The sequence below is a fragment of the Crassostrea angulata genome, chromosome 10, assembly GCF_025612915.1.
Source record: "Crassostrea angulata isolate pt1a10 chromosome 10, ASM2561291v2, whole genome shotgun sequence".
Lineage (NCBI taxonomy): Eukaryota > Metazoa > Mollusca > Bivalvia > Ostreida > Ostreidae > Magallana > Magallana angulata.
The window spans coordinates 25,988,081-26,006,783 of record NC_069120.1 but is presented as its reverse complement, the minus strand read 5'-3'; the positions used below and the strand labels follow the sequence as shown (position 1 = coordinate 26,006,783).

The 18,703-nt window shown below is 34.2% G+C and overlaps 2 protein-coding genes across 2 annotated transcripts; both read left to right on the top strand.

Moving 5' to 3' along the window:
• Positions 1–6,783: 6,783 nt before the first annotated feature.
• On the top strand, positions 6,784–13,492 carry LOC128166267 (dentin sialophosphoprotein-like). The gene is made up of 2 exons (XM_052831328.1): positions 6,784–6,848; positions 10,184–13,492. Exons 1-2 carry the CDS (start codon positions 6,788–6,790, stop codon positions 13,111–13,113), a joined length of 2,991 nt encoding a protein of 996 aa, XP_052687288.1. The 5' UTR covers positions 6,784–6,787; the 3' UTR covers positions 13,114–13,492.
• An 869-nt stretch (positions 13,493–14,361) lies between these two features.
• LOC128165091 (uncharacterized) lies at positions 14,362–15,861 on the top strand. The gene has a single exon (XM_052829303.1). The coding sequence runs from the start codon at positions 14,362–14,364 to the stop codon at positions 15,859–15,861; it is 1,500 nt and encodes a 499-aa protein (XP_052685263.1).
• The last annotated feature ends 2,842 nt before the right edge of the window (positions 15,862–18,703 follow it).

Genomic DNA, 18,703 nt, shown 5'->3' with positions numbered 1-18,703 from the left:
TTTCGCCCTGTAATTGTTTTATATGAGATGGTGAACTAAAATTTGAATATTTTGATTGGCTCTTCACATAAGGCTTTCTATAGGGGCCAGACTTGTTGGCCCGTTATGTGAACCATATAGGTACAACGCATCTGTTTTAAAAGAGGGTGGGTGGGAGCATTTAGTTATTACCTGATATCTTAAAATTTGATCTACATGTGAAACTCCGTATGAGTTTACACTTTGTCAAAAGAATGGAGGGTGTTCTTTATGTAAAATTTCACTTTTACATATCGCACGGAGGAGAACGTTCATTGTTCATAAATGAAAATCGTTTTTCTTGATTCGATCTTATTCTTAGAACAATTCGGTTTCCAAAAAAGTGTTTGGAAGGGACCATAAGACCCCCCACCCCCCACACCCCCCCCCCCCCCGTTGCTACAGGGTTATTGCCTTGTATATTAAACTTGATATACATGTGCCAAACAAGTTTGTTACACGAAATACATTTTACATATATGCGTCACAACTCTTCGTTAAATAATCTTTTAAATGAAAAGGACAGGGACGTACAAGGCGATATATATCCCCCATCCTGGAGCAATCAAAAGAATATATTCAAATGTTGCTGAGATATTAATTTTTGGCTGGTATACATTTTTTTATATTATAAATTTAACGATGCATATCAATAACATGCCTTCACTCTCTAAACACAAGAGATATATTTTTCAAATTAGACCACGGGACGTTTAGTGCATAAATCTTGACCAGTTACTGTGCTATGTGGTACATTTTTGGTATGAATGCGTCCAATGGTGTTCCGATGGGGCCACTTCGACCATCGCACTTTACCTTTATAGTGCGGAAATGCGAAGGCGAAGGTGCAAAGGCAAAGGAGTGAAAGTGCGAAGATGCGACGGCGAAGCGCGAAGATGCGACGACGAAAGGCGAAGGAGTGATACTACTATCGCTCGTTCGCCTTTGCAACTTCGCACTCTCGCCTTCGCAACTTTGCACTTTCGCCTTCGCCTTTTTTGATTGCATTCAGCAAGTCGCGGTCGATTACATAGAATTTAATCAGGACCGTACTCGCCAAAGTCTTCCGATTAATCCATATCATTATTTGTACGCGTGCGTTAGACATCGTGCTTACTATGAATGTTTATAAATATTTTAATGTGTACATGTGACATATATGTTTACCAGTGCTGGCTATGCCTAATCATTATATACTCCAAATAAAATGTATTTATATAATGTCCGCCATAATGTGTACCCATTCCCCCCGGGAAATTCGATATTAATAATTTCACACAGAATAGCGGGAGAAAAGTATAAAGTATAACTATGTTTTTTTGATGATCAGGTAATGCAGTTCTATATTATTAATGTATACAGGTACTGATGCACACATTCAAATATACGATTTCTTTTTAAATATAGGAGGTTTAAATATCTTATGTGTGGGGGATTCGACAGGCATTGTACGCTCTTCTTCTTCGTTGGGGATTAGGATGAATTATTTTGTTTTTCCTTGAACTGTTTAGTTCCTCTTTACATCTCTGTTATTTTATTCATATAAAACTTTAAAAAACTGGCCCTCAAGATCATTCGGTGGAATCATTATGTTTTTTGTTTTGACTTCAGGTAGGGCTAATTGTCATTCTTCATTTCTTTAATTAAAATTAATTTCTATCTTGCTTTGAATGAGTAAGTAACATCAATTTGCATCGTTTCCCTTTTTCTGTCTGGTGCAGTGAGAAAATATCACATGAACTAAAAATAGGTTTCCGATTATCTGCTATAAATAAATTCAACTCAATAAAATATGAGGAATTATGAATTAGACATTGTGGTTTAGGGACAAACAGCTGTTTTGTTCCCATTCCCATGTGCAAGGAAAATCTACTCTCAAATACATGATTTGCTCATTCAAACTAATGTATAATGGGTGTGTGCTATAACAAACCATTTACAAGATCAAGAGCGTATATATATATTTAGCTCTATAAAACAAAGTCTCTTATACACCACTTTGTTTCTTTGAAGAAAAAATCCCCCTTTTAGCAGTACAGGACCATTGTGTGGATTACAAAAATCACTCACATTCTCATCTCTTTGATGTGTAAAAATGTATCTTTAAGGCGACTGAAGAGTCAACAAATTTTTTCCATCAGATATATGCGCCAAATTTTTTTAATATGATATTTTTAGCATTCACCTGTCATTAAGTAAAGAAACATTTCAGATATGGTTACTTTAAAAGAAGATGGACGGATAAGGCGTGTAAAATGCCTATACACGGACGGATAAGATACTGAAAATTTCAATTATCAATAAATCTGATATTTTTCAAAATAAAATTATTCAAAACAATGTGTTTTTAACATATCACCGATTTTTTACATTTAAATATGTTCAATACTTGGAATATGTTGACTCAAACATGCGTATACGTATCAAAACCTCCAAGTAGTGGCATTTGCGCTATCTTACCCCCCCCCCCCCCCCTTCATCTTCTTTGAAAGTTTTTCTATATCATTCGTGTTATTTTTCAATTTCTGTTATATAATATCTACAGAATTATTATGGTATACTAAGTGTGTGTATTAGTAGTTGTCACTGGCCATATTACCTTTTAGGCATATATAAATGTAGTTTTCACGTTTGAAATATGATCTAATATATTAAAATTGCAATATCAAAATTATTCATTACAAGCATGGTCCTTTAGTTGCAATATTTATTTATCAAACAAACCAGTTAAGCTAATTTGCATATACCGACTTTTTTCAGTAACATCAATAAAAGAATTTCAATTTTATTTGTAGAGTTAGACGTAATTTAAACAGCATATTTCATTGTTTTGTTTTAAGTCGTGTTAGCATGAACATGGCTGTGATGAGCGTTAGTAGCGTGTAACTTTTGTAAAGTAGACAAAGAGATTTGCAAACAAACATATTTGCTATTGTTTTAAATGAAATGCAGTCAAATTTGGTACAAAGAGCCATTAACAACACAACTAGGAGATTTTTAAACTTATCGGCGTTTGATTTAGAAATCACAATATGTATACAACATACAATGAAGTTTCCTGTCTATGTGTGTATTTTTAATTTTACCAAGAGAACGTTTCAGGATTTACGAATAGCAATATGGTGTCAAGAGACATTGTTTTGGTTGATGGATTGCACTGTTATTATGCATCTCTCTTTTAGGTTCGTTATTTTGTAAAACATTTTCCCCCAAAAAGCAGATTGGTTGATCCCGAATTTCGGCAGCGATTCGAATCTCTACAAGGATAAGATATCCCCTCTCCTGGTTTCAAGTATGTGGTGTATCACCAAGTTCCATTTAATTGTAGGTTATGACTTATGAGATATTACTTTTTGTTACAAGGCAAGATTCTATAGCATCAGAAATGAACTTTCAAGCAGACTAGCACTATATTCTTGACAACATTATATTGAAGCTTCTGAAAATTGCTTTCCTCATTTCGTTGCAAGGTTTCTGAAGTCAGAATAATTTTTTATGAAATTCTGCTAGTTCATCACTGAAGGTACTTGACGTTAAAAAAATAATTTCCGTAGACGGTCAATAACAAGGAAGTGGTTTCTTTTTCTGTCGAAAACTAGAACCTTTTATCATTTATATATAGAAAAGAAATGCACCGTGTCATGTTGCCGTCTTTATTTTGTCACTCGCTGTCTAAATCTCTGTAGACGACAATCACGTGACGCGTTTTATCCAATGATAGAGCGTCAATTTAGTCCGTTTAATCGTTTAGTGTAGATATTAGGTCACTTTAATTAACTTAGTCCTTTTAATTGACGTCAACGTAAGATCACTTAAGAAAGACTGGTCTCTTGCCCAACCCATTTCATTGCATATTGATTAAACATTGTTTAAAATGATAAAGATGTTTAACGCTTGTCAATTTCACGAAAGAAAATCAAGTTATTAATCATTTGTCAAATACCCGGTATTACAAATTCATCAATTCGGCATGCAAACACGTTAACCAAGTAAATTATTCTTCGTCAGTTTTTAATGCTAAAAATCATATACGTATTGCATGTAAATATTTTTTTTTAAAATTCTCAATAAGGCTTTGCAATCTTTTTTTTATCATATGTAAAGCTGATAAAAAAAAAGTTGAGACCCTAGCTTGAATGCAGTAAGTTAACCTATGCAAACATTTGTTGTCTCATATGATATTGTGAATGGGGCCGCTCAACAAATAAGTGAAACTAACTCAAAATTCCTTGAAACTACAATAAATGATCAAGAAAAGGACAAATTCTGCATACATCATAACTTTGATTGCATTGCATTGAGGCCTCATATGTTTCGCAGGAATTTCTGGCACATCGTTAAGCAGTTGTAGTTTATGTTGTAGAATAAAGGCACCGATCATTACCCCATACAATTTCCAAAATATAATGCACTAAGTAGTGTTTTAATAAGTGTACTCCCAACTCCAACTGATGTCGGTTTATTGCTCTAATGCGCGGGAATGAAAAATAATATTATTTTTTTTTACTTGATGTCCCACAAATATGTTTTTATATACTGTCGTCATATAACAAACAAATTTGGTTTTTCAAAATCAGATCATAAGTGTCCGCTAATAGCCAATCAAAGTATCGTGGTGATTGACAGGTTTGTACCGACTGGTTCGTTGTTTGTTGATTTGGAGCTCAGTGACGACATCGCTATCTCAACGTGGTTCCATGTGTCCAGTTCGTGACTACAACATGGCTGAATGTTGGGTGACACAGAGGTCAAAGGTTAATAAGAAGAAAGGACTCGGTCATGTCGTACTCTAGTGAAAATTAATTAATTCCTACCATAACCATTTTAAAGGTGGTTAGTACATTGTTACCAAATCAATGGCAATGAATTGTCAATTTAAATACAATGGAAAATTTAGCTTAAGAATCGAAGAGAAATCTTCATAGATCTGCTGAAAGAAGGATGAGTTTCCACGTGTAATCACCTAAAGGGTTTGCAGATATGAATTATATTACATATAAATCAAAAGATAAGCGGAAAGGAAAGAAAATAAAAATATTTTTATCCGTCTGACTGAGGAATATTTGATCAGTTTTCATTTAAGAATCAAATAAATCTGCGAATAAATATAAATGAAATAAAATATTTCAGATTCATTAAAAGTTCCAACTTTTCACATTGGCAACAATATTTTCAATCCGGATTTCCTTTGAGCAAGCACTATTGATATGTCCAGTTATTTCCTGCATAAACAGCATTTTGTGTGTGTGTGTGAAATCTCAAAAGATCGTTAAACTTAACCAAATAGTTGTAGGAAATATGATCTTGAACTCGGGCCTTCCGGAGTACGGCTTTATGAACTATAATATCTAATATCTTTTTGAGACAAGGAATATTAAAAGTTTGAAATTGAACAAGCATATAAAAAACGAGAGAAAAAATAACAATATTTTTAGTGAGGTATTTTATGTTTGAGCAATGATCAACTTTATTGTTGTATTGATCAGCTTAATATATGGATATATATCTATGTTTTTAAAAATAACTTTTATTTATTGATGGTACTGATTGATTGCTGAGATAAAACAATGCACAATTTCCCATTGTGGCATCGTGTCATTTCCCTTTTTTGCATCATTTTGTATTTCCTTTATCCAGTCTTGCATGTATAAGACATCAAACTGAGTTGTCAAAATGAGGTGCAGTGGTTTTTAACTCATCATTGCGTTTTATTTGAAAATAGAATGATATATTATTTTTATAACAAAAGTACTGTACAATGAACACTTCGTTTTTAAAATAGTTTGCGTAAATGTCAATTAAACATGATTAAGTGTATGCCATATGTGCATTGGAGACCTTTATAAGGTTAAACCTTGCTGCTTTTCACTCTTTACATTAGAAAAACTTGATGGATTGTCATAATGATGAATAATGATCTCGGTGAAAAAAAAAATATAAATTATTTTTAATCTTTTGAGTCCTCTAGAATTAAAAATGAAAAAAAATAGATATGAATATCTCAACCGATTCTCTATATAAGTTATATCGACCACATAGCAACATCTTGAATGCATGGAGAATACTAATTACCGTAAACGCAAGTTATTGAACCTGTCATCTCATAATCGGTTTAGGAAATACATGCTAATTCAATCTTGTGTTAATTGTGTGATATTCATGAGTTTTTCATTTGTAGTGATAATTCAAAGCATTATTAAAATGTCACCAAAATAAGCGTAGTTCATGATATTTAATAATTCACTGAAGATGTATTCCCCTTCGGTGCCTCCATCGTTAATTAAAATTCAAAGAGAAAGATGTTATAACCCGATGTACGGCTTTTAGTCATCAGAAGATTGAAGACAACGGTGAAAGAGCGTTTGTAAGTTTTACATTTCTCGCCAAATCACATTTTTGCACAATTTCTACCGTAAGATCTGCACCATTGATAAGATACTAAAACTGTCTTATTTGACATTTTCTTCTTCTTTTTTATATTTCGACCGAAAAAAAAGCCCAAAATGCATGTTTCATTTTTTTAATATCTTTCTTTTAAATCATCTTTTCCATGATGATGTTCTTCAAATATTCAGCAACTTCATTTTTATTGCTTTGCGGTTCGGAATTGTTAAGCAAATTCTCTGCGTATTTTGCAATGATGAATACAACAAGATTGCATTATCTAGTGCTAATTAAATTTAATTTGTTGAAATAAAAATTCAGTTGAAATGACATTAGGCTAGATTATAATATTTTTTTTTATTTTAAACATTTCAGCGTTTTCAAGATGATTGCCGTTTTTACCGTTGTTTTGCTGATGGCGCTTGGCCAACTCTCTCCTGCGGAAGGTAATAATAGCATCTCATTTACTTAAAACCAAACTTCTATTTCAGTAACTTTTTATAGCATTTGTGATTGCTATTTCAAGGATTTTGTGGGAATTATAATTTCCTGTGATATACCATATTCAAGTGATTTAAGGGAGGTTTTTAAAGTGAAACCGTATCTAGGAGGACTAAATATGTACACGTGCTTAGTAAGTCGAGTGGATTCATACGAAAACAAGTGTGTCGTAACAGGAATTTCTGAATTTAACTAATTCGTTCTTCTCGCAGAACGTTATTAATAACAATTTAGGCATAATTTGTAACTTTCACAGCTTGTTGAAACATACTTAAGTGCATGCCATGGCCTTGTGCATATGACAAGAGATCAAATAAATATACCTTCCTTATATCAGAGTTATTACGCAAATTTTATTATGTAAGTGATTATTGGTAAAATGTGCCTGTAGAGTATGAATCTAGATACTTTTGAAAAATAATTTTCAGTCCCATCACTATGTGTTCGACGCAAAATCAGTATATTGGCTATTAATTTAAAAACAAATTACATCTAAATGAAAGCATTTCACTCAAATGCATCCTCATATACTAGTATAGTTAGAGCAGCGAGGAACCTCTTTAAAATCAACACTGAATATCATAGAATAGTTAAATTATTAGGCGACCCAAAGCGAAGTTGATACCGGAATTAAATCGATAAATAATTCTACTATGTGTACCATATTGATAACTTTAAACAGGGAAATATTCGTCCTTATTTTAATTTTGCCCCGTTCGCCCTCGTCGTCACAAGCTAATCTAAACAGGACGAATTCCAAAGTATCAAACAATCTCTCTTTGAAAAAAAAACCGTGTCTGGGCGAATTCAAGACGGGGTGAAAATGTTTGCAAGTGTAGAACGGCGAAAACTACACGAAACGAAAATAAGTCTGTATTGAGTATCATAGACATAGTTAAAGCGGTCTTTGATTTAAAAAATCTCTCTCTCTCTCTTTCTCTCTCTCTCTCTCTCTCTCTCTCTCTCTCTCTCTCTCTCTCTCTCTCTCTCATTAATTCATTAAAACTCAACAGCTTTATCATTTGAGATACCTATGAAATATTAATACAGGTTTTATTATGTAAAAAAAAAAAATTCAGAAAAAAACTGTAACATATTTGTCTTAAACGTTTTGCTCATCATTGGTCAAAAACTGCATCTGTCACCTTTGGTCCCCTCTACTATAATTCTAACGATAGAATGATACATCTCAAAGAGGCCAAGCGGTCTACATCTGATTAAATTTTGGAATGTTAATTATGTAGGAGGTAAAGAATCGTGTCCGTTCCAGGAAGCGTGCATTTCCTACAAGGCATCGTATATTCGTTGACATTTGTTCTAATAAAGGAAAATAAAACTATTCAATATAATTTATATGCATTCGTGATTGTGTCGATTCCGTTACCAGGTCAAAGTTACGATTCCTTCCTTCACTACATGTATTTAGCATTTTCTAAGTAACCAGAATTGACTTCGGTCAACATGCAAGCTAATAACGTTAATATACATGGGAACAAAGTGAAAACCAATTACACCCCCCCCCCCATCCCCATTCCTGCCCCCACCCCAAATTATTTTTTATGTGTATATATAACATATTGGGTTTCATAATCAAAATCTTCTGCATTAATACTGAATTGTTTGCAAGATATGTATATACACTGTACAAGTATCAAGAAGAAAAACTTAGAATTGCTATTAAATTTGTATAAGTACACCCTTTTCCTTATTGCTTATCTTGAGAAATATCTTCATTGTCATTTAATATTTATTACGTTATGAATACAATGTACTTTTTCTTTAACGATTTTAAGAGTAAATACTCAACCCAATTGTCGATGTAAAATAAAATGCATTTGCTAATTTAAAAAAGAGGGGATCATCAAGGATTTGAATAGCAAGAGGAACAGATGGATATTTTCAATAGCGGGAAATAATTTAAGATAAATACAGTAAGAAAACAAGACTAGTTCTGTTGTTTAGCACATGTTTCTTAGAAATGTATTGATTGATTGCAAAACACTAAAGTATGCAAATAAAATACTGCTCCATGCGTAATCACAAATTCATTAATAAGTAATAATTTGATATTAATTTCCATCTATCAAACTATCGATTTAAAAACTAAAGACTCTAGACCACGCAGAGATGTGCACCGAGAGGAAAATGACAGGTTTAATGTCTGACATCATGGATACTTTGACCTTACAAATGTTTCCATGATTAATTCCAATTAATATGAACAATTAGGTATTCAATTATTCAGCTTTGACAGGTTCCTTCGTTTATTAATTAATTTCTGTGACTTGACTTTGGAACTTGAATAGTTAGATTGAAATTTATACGAGGGTGAGATCATGGAAGGGAGAAGGGTGTTCCGGAAAAAAAAATCCCCTCGATTTTCTTTTTTTTTTCTTTCTTTCTTTAATCCCGTTTCGACATGCTATCTAATTATTAGTTGTCTGAGAACTAAGAGAGAAAAATGAGAAAAGTTTAATCAATCTTTATATCATTATCTTTATATTTTGTACCAAATGCTTTTATTTTTCCTCTCCTCTAACAAATGTGTATTAAAAACGAAGAATACTATTTACAGCAAATCTAATTATTACTCGATCAAATTCAAGCCACATATAGATCCATCATATTTCTTTGTCAAAACTAGAAATATAGAACGTCGACACGTTACGTAATCCATCAACTTCAGCCAACAATATTTCTAGAATCGATAGCTAGACATGATGTTTTAAAATAATAGATATTGTGTTCAAGCTGTATTAATAAAACTCACACCCATTTTATGTGTAATTAATCATTGTCGAACTGTCTTTCTAATCCTTTGTAAAAAAACTATGTGTTAAAGTATTTATCGACTACAATAGGTTTCAAAATACCGCAAACATCATCGATAAAGTCACTGGTTACACCCCTATCTTAAATAATGCCTACCTGATTGTACTGATAATTAGCCAATGTCTGATGACTGGCTGAAAATTAGTGATATGGGGTCATGTAAAAATTCCATAACTAAATTGTTTAAATATTATTAAGTAGTTTCTTACCACTTTTATCTAAATGAAAATATTTAGTTTTAAGTTACGATTTTTAATATTTCATACTATATGCATTTTAGTTTATTCTTACGGATGTCAAATTAATCTTTTCATTACTCAAATAGTTGGTTGCTTTGTTCTAAATAATCGATTAATCAGAATATTTTCTGTCAAGATAGGGAATTATTTCTCATCTCTGTACCTCATACGTAAACAAAAACAATAATTATAATCATATTTATATGCAGGAGCAGTAGACCAAAATGCCAAATGGAACCAACTCCTAACGATTTTAAATAAAGCATCCCTTGGAGCCAAAATTTCAAGTCCGCCCAAGGTAGTCCCAAAAGCGCCCCAGTATTCAATCCCGCCCAAGCCGGTGACAGAACAAACCAAACCAAACAATCCAAAATACACCCTTCGACGGCCCCTCTCCCCAACCGTCATCGCCCCTTTGCTTCGAGAATTCCAGAGGAGTGGTAGATTCGGAACGGTTTTCCAAAGACCAAGACAAAACCAACAACGACGGGTTTGGAAACCCAAAGCTGTTCTTCCAAACGCTGCTGCTCTCGGAGTTGATATAACCGCTGCCGGTAGAACTAACGCTCCAAGGAAAGCGGTGGCAGCTAAACCGGTTCAGGCTGGAGTTCCAGTTCCTCCTCTACCCCCAGGACTTCTGATGTCGGACACTATTCCACAGAAAGATAGCGAGGATGACGACGATGACAAAAGTGGAATCCATGATGACTGGGACGATCTCGACGATAATGTGGACATCTATAGAGAGAGGATCAAGAATCATCTCATGGCAAAACACGCAGACTTGCTGAAGAAGCGATTTTTCCAACAAAAAGCAGCGCCAGTAAACACTGGACGCAAAGTTATGGTCGATCCAAGGAAGAATGACGTCATTCAGTTGTCCGAATTCGCTGCTAAGCGACAAAATGCGAACCCCTTTGCTCGATTTTTAAATAACGACGATTTCCTTAAGTTTTTGATGCTGGGGCTATCAAGACCAAGCAATGATGATGGTGATGATGATAGCAGCGATGAGGAAGATGCCTACGTGAAGAAGATCAACACTCTTAATCAAGTGATAAGTCGGGAGGTACAGAGTGCCCACTCCAGCGAAAAGAGTGACAGCTCCGACAACTCACAAGAAACGGACAACACTTCACAGGAAACAGATAACTCTAGCGCATACAATGTCCACGTAGATGACAAATCTAATGAACAGAGCTCATTTTCACACAATATGGATGACAATACATCATCAGAGAATGATGAAAAGATCACAGATTCGTCAAAATCGAACGACTTTTCCTCCTACGAAACTGATGATGGGAATGATGATGACGAATCGGATGAACAATCCACTAAAAGGGACAATGCTTTTAGTTCGACTGAGGATTTTTCTAGCCACAAGGAAAGTAAAGAAGACGAGGGCGATGCTAGTTACGGTCAGAAGTCCGAGGAGGTCTCCTCTGAAAAGGATACCAGTAAACAGGATGAAAACGTAGACACGAAATCTTCTCAGGAATTGTCTTATGACGAGGAAAACTATTCAGACTATGATGATGAATCTGACGACGATGGTAAATACTCCACAGAATATAAAGGACAAAAATCCAATGAGAAAATGTCCGCTGAAAACAACTATAGTGAGAATGTTGATGAGAAAAGTAACGAGAACTCCCAGTCTGAAAACAGCAAAGAAAACAAGGACGAGACGTATGATGATAAGTCAGCAGAGGCAGAAGCAGAATACTCTGATTACGCAAGTGAAGAGGCGGAAGCTGAACCTAGTGCAAACGTAAGTCAAGATGACGATACTGATTCGAAAGATGATGGAAGTCAAGAAGCTGATCCTGAACCTGAAGGCAACACCAGCAAATCGACGGACGATAACACAAGTTATTATGATGATACAACCGACGATAACACCAGTCAATATGATGATACAACCGACGATAACAATAGTCAGAATGTTGATGTAACAGATGACAACACTAGTCAGAATGTCGACGATAACACCAGTCAGAATGTCGACGACAACACTAGTCAGAATGTCGACGATAACACCAGTCAGAATGTCGACGATAACACTAGTCAATATGATGATACAGCCGACGAAAACAATAGTCAGAATGTCGACGACGAAGCTAGTCAGAATGTTGACGACAACACTAGTCAATATGATGATACAGCCGACGACAACACTAGTCAGAATGTTGACGACAATACAAGTCAGAATGTAGACGACAACGCTAGTCAGAATGTTGACGACAACACTAGTCAATATGATGATACAGCCGACGACAACACTAGTCAGAATGTAGACGACAACACAAGCCAGAATGTTGACGACAACACTAGTCAATATGATGATACCGGCGACGATTACACTAGTCAGAATGTAGACGACAACACAAGTCAGAATGTTGACGACAACACTAGTCAATATGATGATACATTCGACGACAACACTAGTCAGAATGTTGACGACAACACTAGTCAATATGATAATACAGGCGACGACAATACTAGTCAGAATGTCGACGACAACACTAGTCAGAATGTTGACGACAACAATAGTCAATATGATGATACAGCCGACGACAATACTAGTCAGAATGTTGACGGAAAAGACGACAACACTAGTGTTGAAGCAGAACCATTTGACGAGAATAAAAGCCAAGGGTCTGATACCAATACGCACAGTCAAGAAGCAGTCCCCGAGCCTTTTAGTGAAAACACAAGTCAAAACATCGACGATGAAAATAAATCCCCTGAAATCGAACTATCTTTAGATTTGTTAGGTTTAAAAGATGACTTCAATTCTAGGGAAGTTACTGAGGAAAAAACAGACGATTACAAATCACAGGAAGAGTTGGAAAAAGTTGATTCCAAATCATCAAAAGAACAAATTTCAGCTGACGACAAAACCTCCTCCAAAGAAGTGAAAGATACTGATTATAAAGATAATTCATCTAAAGAAAAGGACTACAAAATAAAACCAGTGGTACTCTTTAACGTTGATGATGATACACTTGATGATAGAGACGATGATAATAAGAAACGCTATCAATCTCCAAAGAAAGCGCATGGAAATCAGCTTAGGACTGAACTTGAAACTTTCTTAAGACTGTTTCAAGCATGGCTGTCGCAGAAAAAGTAGACGTGTTCTCTTCTTTCATTGCGTCCATTCAATCAGGAAATGTACAGTATAAATGTCTCGCATTCATTGTTATTTATTATTTCATTTTTTTTCTCCTGTTTTCATATCAATATAATAAGATAGAATAAAGTTGTTCTTGTTGTATAATAACAAATGTTAGTTACTTTATGTAACTATTCTACCCTTCACATCTCAAAGGTAGACAAAGCAAGGATGGTTGGTATATCTCTGCAATGTATATATAATGACAGAATGACAATGTTCAATTCATTCGGTTGTGGATTTTTTTCTACAAGAGAGTGGCAATAATACAATAAAGGAAACAAACATAAAAAAAAAAAATCCAGACCGAACGAACTTTTAATGGGAACGAAGAAGGGATAAGTAATGGCAAATTTCCAGTTGATTAATTAACAAATACCTTTGTGTTAATATTCTTCAAAGTTTCTTATTGAAAACGTTGCATTATTGTGTCCCTGTGTTATCCTACTGTTGCGCACATCTACATAAAAGTGGGGAACTCGAAAAAAAAAACCTCGCGTTTTTTTAAAGATCTGAAGCAATAACGATGGTAAAAAAGTTTGTATTTTTTAAATAAAGTGTTATTTGTAATTATGAATACTAGTATCACGTTTTCTATCTTTAATGTGGATGATCTCTGGTATTTAAAGGATAAAGCGCAATGAGAAAACTCCAGCGAGTTATTTTCGGTGCTTTGATTGGATCAGTTGTGTATATATACAAATAAACATGTAAATACATAAATGTTGCAATTCTAAATGTTAATTCTAAATCAACACATTTTGATAATTCATATCTGAATCACATTTGAAAAATATTTTAATTTAAAGTTTCATAACTTTAACACCCTTTCAACGAATTCTTAAATTATTTAATTAGAATCATCATATTCACTTGCATTTTTAATATCTTTATATAGATTAAGGTGCATTTTATATATTATATATTGCGCCTGCAGAACAGTTGCTCCTCATGAGTTTTTGCCCAGATATTTTCCTTTTTTTAACAAACTGCAACAAATTAAACAGCATTTTCAGCTACATGTGTTTCAATAGTATTGATTCAAATAAATTGGCATTAATAAAACCCAGATAAGAAATAAGGAAATGCAAAACATTGCACAAAAGCAGGCGACTGAAAATTCAGGAAAATTGCGAGGTGGACTTTTCTATCTTTTCCTTCCTTGTACTCAGCATTGTAATCTGTGATGACGGTTAGGATTTACTTATGGCTTACACGCTGGAAGAATCATACTTGTTTATGGCCCAGAGTCCTGTCGAAATATGTGAGCAGCACAACCGAAAGGTTGACCAGTACTGTATGGACTGTAAAATATTTCTCTGTCTGGTGTGTGCCCGTCTCTCCCATGTCAAACACAACAGTGAGTCTGTACACAAGTTAGCAAACGACAAGAAGAATGTTTCTAAGGCAATTTTCGAGGATATTCGGGAGCACGATATTCCTCTTCTGAACAGGAGGATAGACACCATTGATAAGCTAAAAGAGGAGAATGAAGAAAATTACAAAACCCAGTCCAAGCTCTTAAGTCGGCATTACAGTGACATCGCGAGGAGGCTCACAGAAATGAAAAAAGACCAGGAGAAGAGACTAGCAGAAAACTTGTCGCGTAAAAATGTCGCTCTGGATGCACTGAAATCAAAACTGGAGCAAAAGGCGGACCATTTAACGAAAACTTGCAAGGCGATGGAGAGGGGCAAAATGTCTGATTATCAATATGTGGAAAGTTTTTCTTTCTTGGAGGACTCCCAGAAAACCATATCTAGACCAAGAACTGATATATTGTCTTACAATTTTTCACTGCATTTTCAGAGGCAAAGCCTCGACATGCGCTTGATCGAATCTTTGGCTGGAACTTTGGCAGATTCAGATCACATTATCCTTTCAGAGACAAACTCGTTTGTTTTTGGAGCAGACGGTATAAATTCTCTCTTGGCATCAAGCGAAGTAACGAGCTGGTTGTACGAACAGAAAGGAACCCAAATCGTTCAAGTTGGAATTCAGGGAGAAGTGTTACGGACTGTTGATTTGAAGAACGAATGCGATGCATTTACACTTGGACCAAACAACGAAATAATAGCAACACACTTAGAGGCGCAATCAATTACCATTATTACGTCATCGGAAACTTTCAAACGTCAAATTTCTACTTCACCCTTGGAGCCAGAGGGTATCAGTTTAGCAAATAATGATTGTTTATTGGTGACTTTGGTAGACAATTCCATGGAATTCTCGTTAAACGAGAGAAGCAGAAGACTAGTTAGACTAATGGCAGTATCTGGGGAGGTCATACGGGACTATGAATACAGGGAGGATCGCAAAACGAGGATGTTCACGCTCCCTAGACAAGCGATACAGAGAAAAAACGATGATATATGTGTCTTGGATTATCTAAATGAGAAAAAGGGCATTCTTCATGTGATATCAAATGACGGTGAAAAACTCGCCGTATACACAGGTAGGAATCTGGAAAAAGATTTCTTCCCGACTGATGTCGTAGCAGACGACAACTGCAACGTCATCCTGACTGATCCCGCCAATAATGTACTGCACCTATTAGATAGCGAGGGACAGTTCCTCAAGCTACTTACACCCCAACAAGACAGTTTCTCCATTCCGATTTCGTTGTCCTTGTTTGGAGACACGATGTGGGTTGGAAACTTTAATGGCAGGGTTAGCATTTACCATTATAGGAATCATATCAGATAGTTGTATACAAGGTTATATGGCTGTACATGTACATACGAAAAAATGGTTTTAATTCATAGTTAATTTTAAAAAGTTTGAGAAAAATCTAATAAACATGAAAATTCCACTCTTTCCGTCATTTGAAAGGATATACATGTGCAATATAATTTAACAATTGATATGATCGAACGACTTGTAAGTCTATGCGGATCTTCCACTTAGAAAAATATGCGTACATAAATAAAAATGGTATTAATTAATGAACTTAATTGACATGAGTGTAAACCCGATTTTAGATTAGTTCTCCTTTACAAATAACATTAACTCAATACATGTATTTTTTGTCAGTTGGTATGTAGGCCGTTTCATCCTCCTTGCAGATAATGTCCTCAAAATCATCATCATATTTTCTCTCAAATTTTCAACAAGAAATTGTCAACATTAACAAAAATAATCATTCAGAAACACAGTTTGATTCCCCATTGAGAATTATTTCAGACCCTTAGACTACAACTTCAAATATGACATTTGATTAGACTGCAACTTGACATTTGGTTAATTCATCATTAAGTAATTTCCGGCATTTATTTAAATAGGAACTTAGTTCTGATAATTATTCCACATTTTAGATAATCTTGAAAATCCATTTATGTTAAGAAGCCTTGAGCAGAAAAGAGACTTCTTAGCAAAATTTAGTAAAATTGTGTTTATAATTTATTGTAATGCATGTCTTGATGATAATGTTTACACCAATTACTTGTATTTTAACAAATGCTTCACTTATCCTCCACTTTGACTGAAATGAAAGGCATGCATCGAATGTAAGATGCATCAAAACGTTGAATAGCGTCATACATTTATAGCGTCAGCATCATTGCATGCAATGCAAACCATTAGAAAAGAACTGTAATACTCAAAAATATATGAAGAAGTAATTCCAAATGGAAAATACAGGAAAACTGAATTACGTTATTCATGAGCATTGTCAACAAATTTTACCCTCCCCCTTTCCACATTACACCCTTTAAATTAAAACTGAGTCGGTCTTTATAATCATTGAATGTTGGTGAACTCGAAGAATTTAATTCAGTATATTTAGTCCACCAATAGAAAAGCCAATCTTTTAGCTTCAACTTCGTGTTCGTGTAGATTTTTTCCATCAAGGCAGCAAAAAGGAGCCAATCGGAGCAGCCGTGGAATGGAATGTGAATGAGAACGAGGAAAATTCAAAATTACGGTGGCCCCCTTAGGATATATGCTTGAGATAGCTTTTTAAAATTCGTGGCCATGAAATAAAAGTCGTTTCCACGAAATAAAATTCGTTCCCAAGAAATAAAAGTCGTAGCTACAAAATAAGATTCGTTCCCACGAAATAAAAGTCGTGGCCAGGAAAGAAAAGTCGTTGCCATGAAATAAATTTCGTTCATACTAATTTTATTTGTTGTAACAAATTGAGAATTGCATTAGAAGCACTATAAGTACAACTTGTAATATATTTCTTTGATATATTTCATCAGTTTAAACGGTCAACATACAAGTTAGCTGTTTCTATGAAGCTGCATATTACTTATTTATTATGATTTGCATTTATTAATTTTAGAACTTCAGATAGGAATAAGCAGTTTGTTGAAAAAAAAATTGTGATATATTTTTTTTTTTAATTTTATTTGAATCCATAATTGAAATGGCCCGTAAAACACATAAAAAAAAAGTTCTTGTTTACTTTTGGCTTAATTGACTTAATCGAATTATTTATACACGTACATCCCAATGAATTAAGAAATAGGCACGCTATATAAAAAGCTAGGTGTAGACAACGCTGTAAAATGTAACTGAAATCATGAGCCACACCTGTTTCTTGTTTATTTGGCTAATATCTAGAGTGTTGCCTCTAAAGATACAGTAAGTAAGTAAGTAAGTAAGTAAGTAAGTAGATAATTTATTATAGTGACATGTGTTATAACAATTACAAAATGTTATACAAAATAGATAATGAAACACCCGGCCCATTGGGCCTATATGTCACTGCAAATACAATTATAACATAAATATACACATATTACGCATTGCGTTTTTTATACAATAATGATTGTCTGTAAAGGTAAGATTCAATTAAATATTTAGAGGTTTGTCTAGGAAAATTTGACAGTAGAAAAAAAATACAGTCTAAATTTGACATTACCAGTGTTGGATTATATCCTATATTATTAAATAATTCCCTTCTAAAATCAGAATAGATTGTACAATTCAGCAGAAAATGACTCTCGTCTTCTATTTCATTTAATACACAAAAATTACATATTCTTTCATCGAGAGGTTCCCCCTTATATCGCCCCGTTTCAATTCTAATTGGGAGTATCCCACATCTGAATTGTGCCAAAATAGATACAATGTTTATTTCAAGGGAATGAATAAGTATTCAAGATGAAAGATTAGACGTATTATTCGACATTCAATTGTCATTTCATTTGAATATATAAAATTCGTGGGAATCGAAATTAATTTCATGGCAACGATTTTTTTTTCGTGAGAACAACTTTTATTTCGTGGCCACAAATTTTTAGAAGATATCTCAAGCATATGTCCCATAGCAGCCAATTAGTTTCTAAACGAAAATATGAATGAACTTCGGCAGGCAAACCACTGTCGGATCTGTAGAAAATAGGATTTCTTGCTGGAAGATTTTTCAAGAACGATGTACTTTACGAAAAACAAAAGTTTTCCTCAATGAATATATTTTAAAATAGATTTTCTCTAAGGCATATTTTTCGTCGAAAAACAACCGAGATTGAATATTGATATCAGCCTTTCAGGTATTAACATTAATTTATAAACTCATATGGTATGAATGATGAAGGCATTG